This window comes from Oncorhynchus mykiss, chromosome 14 (assembly GCF_013265735.2).
Source record: "Oncorhynchus mykiss isolate Arlee chromosome 14, USDA_OmykA_1.1, whole genome shotgun sequence".
In the NCBI taxonomy this organism is placed as follows: Eukaryota; Metazoa; Chordata; class Actinopteri; order Salmoniformes; family Salmonidae; genus Oncorhynchus; species Oncorhynchus mykiss.
The window spans coordinates 31753272-31758271 of record NC_048578.1 but is presented as its reverse complement, the minus strand read 5'-3'; the positions used below and the strand labels follow the sequence as shown (position 1 = coordinate 31758271).

At 46.2% G+C, this 5000-nt stretch overlaps 1 protein-coding gene and 2 long non-coding RNA genes across 12 annotated transcripts in view; 2 read left to right on the top strand and 1 right to left on the bottom strand.

Moving 5' to 3' along the window:
- LOC110489137 (rho guanine nucleotide exchange factor 9) overlaps positions 1–5000 on the top strand; it is a 94435-nt gene that overhangs the window by 77679 nt on the left and 11756 nt on the right. For 9 of the 10 annotated variants that reach the window (XM_036943322.1, XM_036943319.1, XM_036943317.1 and 6 more), the window contains 2 exons: positions 596–725; positions 849–980. In XM_036943322.1, the coding sequence (XP_036799217.1) occupies positions 596–725; positions 849–980 (262 nt within the window). Of the gene's footprint in view, positions 1–595; positions 726–848; positions 981–4728 lie in introns of all 10 variants that reach the window. The other variant, XM_036943323.1, reaches the window with a different exon arrangement.
- Positions 1469–4006, top strand: LOC118938722. The gene is made up of 2 exons (XR_005035982.1): positions 1469–2094; positions 2723–4006. It is a non-coding gene; the product is annotated as an uncharacterized LOC118938722 (long non-coding RNA).
- LOC118938721 lies at positions 2724–3116 on the bottom strand. Its single transcript, XR_005035981.1, has 3 exons — positions 3023–3116; positions 2829–2938; positions 2724–2786 (listed from the first exon to the last, which is right to left on the bottom strand). It is a non-coding gene; the product is annotated as an uncharacterized LOC118938721 (long non-coding RNA).

The following is a 5000-nucleotide window of genomic DNA, read 5'->3' as shown; positions in this document are numbered from 1 at the left end:
CTATTGCTACATGGTTGTTATAATGTGTGTTCTGTCTCCATAGTGACTATTGCTACATGGTTGTTGTAATGTGTGTTCTGTCTCCATAGTCACTATTGCTACATGGTTGTTATAATGTGTGTTCTGTCTCCATAGTCACTATTGCTACATGGTTGTTATAATGTGTGTTCTGTCTCCATAGTCACTATTGTTACATGGTTGTTATAATGTGTGTTCTGTCTCCACAGTCACTATTGTTACATGGTTGTTGTAATGTGTGTTCTGTCTCCATAGTCACTATTGTTACATGGTTGTTATAATGTGTGTTCTGTCTCCATAGTCACTATTGCTACATGGTTGCTGTAATGTGTGTTCTGTCTCCATAGTGACTATTGTTACGTGGTGGTTGTAATATGTGTTCTGTCTCCATAGTGACTATTGCTACATGGTGGCTGTAATGTGTGTTCTGTCTCCATAGTGACTATTGTTACGTGGTGGTTGTAATGTGTATTCTGTCTCCATAGTCACTATTGTTACGTGGTGGTTGTAATATGTGTTCTGTCTCCATAGTGACTATTGCTACATGGTAGCTGTAATGTGTGTTCTGTCTCCATAGTGACTATCGCTACGTGGCGGCAGCGCTGGCGGTGATGCGTAACGTCACTCAGCAGATCAACGAGAGGAAGAGGAGGCTGGAGAACATTGACAAGATCGCCCAATGGCAGGCCTCCGTCCTGGACTGGGAGGTACGTACTGTGCACCACTCTGAACGAACCATCCCTCAACGGAGTGTGTGTGTGTGTTTAAAACGAGCGTCTTTAGGTCCTCGAATAGTGCTAAATAAAGACATGTATTATTATTGTCCCCAGGGTGATGACATCCTGGACCGGAGCTCGGAGTTGATCTATACAGGAGAAATGTCTTGGATCTACCAGCCTTATGGACGCAGTCAGCAACGGGTCTTCTTCCTCTTTGATCACCAGCTGGTCCTCTGTAAGAAGGTATGAAACCTCCCCTCTCTGTCCTGAAACCTCCCCTCTCTGTCCTGAAACCTCCCCTCTCTGTCCTGAAACCTCCCCTCTCTGTCCTGAAACCTCCCCTCTCTGTCCTGAAACCTCCCATCTCTGTCCTGAAACCTTCCCTCTCTGTCCTGAAACCTCCCCTCTCTGTCCTGAAACCTCCCCTCTCTGTCCTGAAACCTCCCCTCTCTGTCCTGAAACCTCCCCTCTCTGTCCTGAAACCTCCCCTCTCTGTCCTGCTCCAAACCAGTTCTGGTATATGTAGAAGGTATGAAACCTCTCCTCTCTGTCCTGAAACCTCCCCTCTCTGTCCTGAAACCTCCCCTCTCTGTCCTGAAACCTCCCCTCTCTGTCCTGAAACCTCCCCTCTCTGTCCTGAAACCTCCCCTCTCTGTCCTGTTCCAAACCAGTTCAGGTATATGTAGAAGGTATGAAACCTCTCCTCTCTGTCCTGTTCCAAACCAGTTCAGGTATATGTAGAAGGTATGAAACCTCTCCTGTCTGTCAAGCTCCAAACCAGTTCAGGTATATGTAGAAGGTATGAAACCTCCCCTCTCTGTCCTGTTCCAAACCAGTTCAGGTATATGTAGAAGGTATGAAACCTCTCCTCTCTGTCCTGTTCCAAACCAGTTCAGGTATATGTAGAAGGTATGAAACCTCTCCTCTCTGTCCTGCTCCAAACCAGTTCTGGTATATATAGAAGGTATGAAACCTCTCCTCTCTGTCCTGCTCCAAACCAGTTCTGGTATATATAGAAGGTATGAAACCTCTCCTCTCTGTCCTGCTCCAAACCAGTTCAGGTATATGTAGAAGGTATGAAACCTCCCCTCTCTGTCCTGAAACCTCCCCTCTCTGTCCTGCTCCAAACCAGTTCAGGTATATGTAGAAGGTATGGAACCTCCCCTCTCTGTCCTGTTCCAAACCAGTTCAGGTATATGTAGAAGGTATGAAACCTCTCCTCTCTGTCCTGTTCCAAACCAGTTCAGGTATATGTAGAAGGTATGAAACCTCTCCTCTCTGTCCTGAAACCTCTCCTCTCTGTCCTGAAACCTCTCCTCTCTGTCCTGCTCCAAACCAGTTCAGGTATATGTAGAAGGTATGAAACCTCTCCTCTCTGTCCTGTTCCAAACCAGTTCAGGTATATGTAGAAGGTATGAAACCTCTCCTCTCTGTCAAGCTCCAAACCAGTTCAGGTATATGTAGAAGGTATGAAACCTCCCCTCTCTGTCCTGTTCCAAACCAGTTCAGGTATATGTAGAAGGTATGAAACCTCTCCTCTCTGTCCTGTTCCAAACCAGTTCAGGTATATTTAGAAGGTATGAAACCTCTCCTCTCTGTCCTGCTCCAAACCAGTTCTGGTATTTATAGAAGGTATGAAACCTCTCCTCTCTGTCCTGCTCCAAACCAGTTCAGGTATATGTAGAAGGTATGAAACCTCCTCTCTGTCCTGAAACCTCCCCTCTCTGTCCTGCTCCAAACCAGTTCAGGTATATGTAGAAGGTATGAAACCTCCCCTCTCTGTCCTGTTCCAAACCAGTTCAGGTATATGTAGAAGGTATGAAACCTCTCCTCTCTGTCCTGAAACCTCTCCTCTCTGTCCTGAAACCTCTACTCTCTGTCCTGCTGCAAACCAGTTCAGGTATATGTAGAAGGTATGAAACCTCCTCTCTGTCCTGAAACCTCCCCTCTGTCCTGCTCCAAACCAGTTCAGGTATATGTAGAAGGTATGGCACCTCCCCTCTCTGTCCTGTTCCAAACCAGTTCAGGTATATGTAGAAGGTATGAAACCTCTCCTCTCTGTCCTGAAACCTCTCCTCTCTGTCCTGAAACCTCTCCTCTCTGTCCTGTTCCAAACCAGTTCAGGTATATGTAGAAGGTATGGAACCTCCCCTCTCTGTCCTGTTCCAAACCAGTTCAGGTATATGTAGAAGGTATGAAACCTCCCCTCTCTGTCCTGAAACCTCCCCTCTCTGTCCTGAAACCTCCCCTCTCTGTCCTGAAACCTCCCCTCTCTGTCCTGAAACCTCCCCTCTCTGTCCTGTTCCAAACCAGTTCAGGTATATGTAGAAGGTATGAAACCTCTCCTCTCTGTCCTGTTCCAAACCAGTTCAGGTATATGTAGAAGGTATTAAACCTCTCCTTTCTGTCAAGCTCCAAACCAGTTCAGGTATATGTAGAAGGTATGAAACCTCCCCTCTCTGTCCTGTTCCAAACCAGTTCAGGTATATGTAGAAGGTATGAAACCTCTCCTCTCTGTCCTGTTCCAAACCAGTTCAGGTATATGTAGAAGGTATGAAACCTCTCCTCTCTGTCCTGCTCCAAACCAGTTCTGGTATATATAGAAGGTATGAAACCTCTCCTCTCTGTCCTGCTCCAAACCAGTTCAGGTATATGTAGAAGATATGAAACCTCCCCTCTCTGTCCTGAAACCTCCCCTCTCTGTCCTGCTCCAAACCAGTTCAGGTATATGTAGAAGGTATGGAACCTCCCCTCTCTGTCCTGTTCCAAACCAGTTCAGGTATATGTAGAAGGTATGAAACCTCTCCTCTCTGTCCTGAAACCTCTCCTCTCTGTCCTGAAACCTCTCCTCTCTGTCCTGCTCCAAACCAGTTCTGGTATATGTAGAAGGTATGAAACCTCTCCTCTCTGTCCTGTTCCAAACCGGTTCAGGTATATGTAGAAGGTATGGAACCTCCCCTCTCTGTCCTGTTCCAAACCAGTTCAGGTATATGTAGAAGGTATGAAACCTCCCCTCTCTGTCCTGCTCCAAACCAGTTCAGGTATATATAGAAGGTATGAAACCTCTCCTCTCTGTCCTGAAACCTCTCCTCTCTGTCCTGAAACCTCCCCTCTCTGTCCTGCTCCAAACCAGTTCAGGTATATGTAGAAGGTATGAAACCTCTTCTCTCTGTCCTGTTCCAAACCAGTTCTGGTAGGATCTACAGCGCAAGGAATGATGGCCTGTGTCCTAACATGGCTTGGCCATCCTACACACACACACACACACACACACACACACACACACACACACACACACACACACACACACACACACACACTGCTCGGGGATGTCTGCAGAACATGCTTAATTATGAATCCCTCATCTTTGTTCTTGAGTTTCTTATTCACGATGTACAACACAACATGTGCAATGGCTGCCCTCAGGGTGTGTTTCTGGCATGTTCCTCTCTCTCTCTCTTCCTTCCTTCCTTCCTCCTCTCATCCTCTATAATAAGGGCAGTATTGTTCTCAGCTCCGTCTCATTGTGTTGAATGACCACTGGTATAAGAAGTCTATAATTCACAGCTATGCATATCTCTGTTGCTTAATGGTTTAGCTTGAGGTTTGTGAGCTAGCTTTAAACCAGGGCTTTGTTTTTGTTATTGAGAAGAGAGGATAGAGATTTGTTGTTGAGGACAGAGAAGAGAGAGAGAGGGGTGAGATAGGGCGAGAGAGAGACAAAGAGAAAGAGAGACAAAGAGAAAGAAAGAAAGAAAGAAAGAAAGAAAGAAAGAAAGAAAGAAAGAAATGAGAGGATAGAGCTTTGTTGTTGAGAGATTAAGGAGTTGTGTGTTTTTGTGGCAGATGGAGAGGGTTGCATAAGAGGATAATATGGGGAAACGTCTGCAGGATAAAACCAATCAGAGACACAACACACACACACACACACACACACACACACACACACACACACACACAAACTGACACCACTTCCCTCTCTCTCCTCTAGGACCTGATTCGTAGGGACATCCTGTACTATAAGGGCCTACCAACACCTCTCTCTCTAGGACCTGATTCGTAGGGACATCCTGTACTATAAGGGCCTAACAACACCTCTCTCTCTAGGACCTGATTCGTAGGGACATCCTGTACTATAAGGGCCTAACAACACCTCTTTCTCCTCTAGGACCTGATTCGTAGGGACATCCTGTACTATAAGGGCCTAACAACACCTCTCTCTCCTCTAGGACCTGATTCGTAGGGACATCCTGTACTATAAGG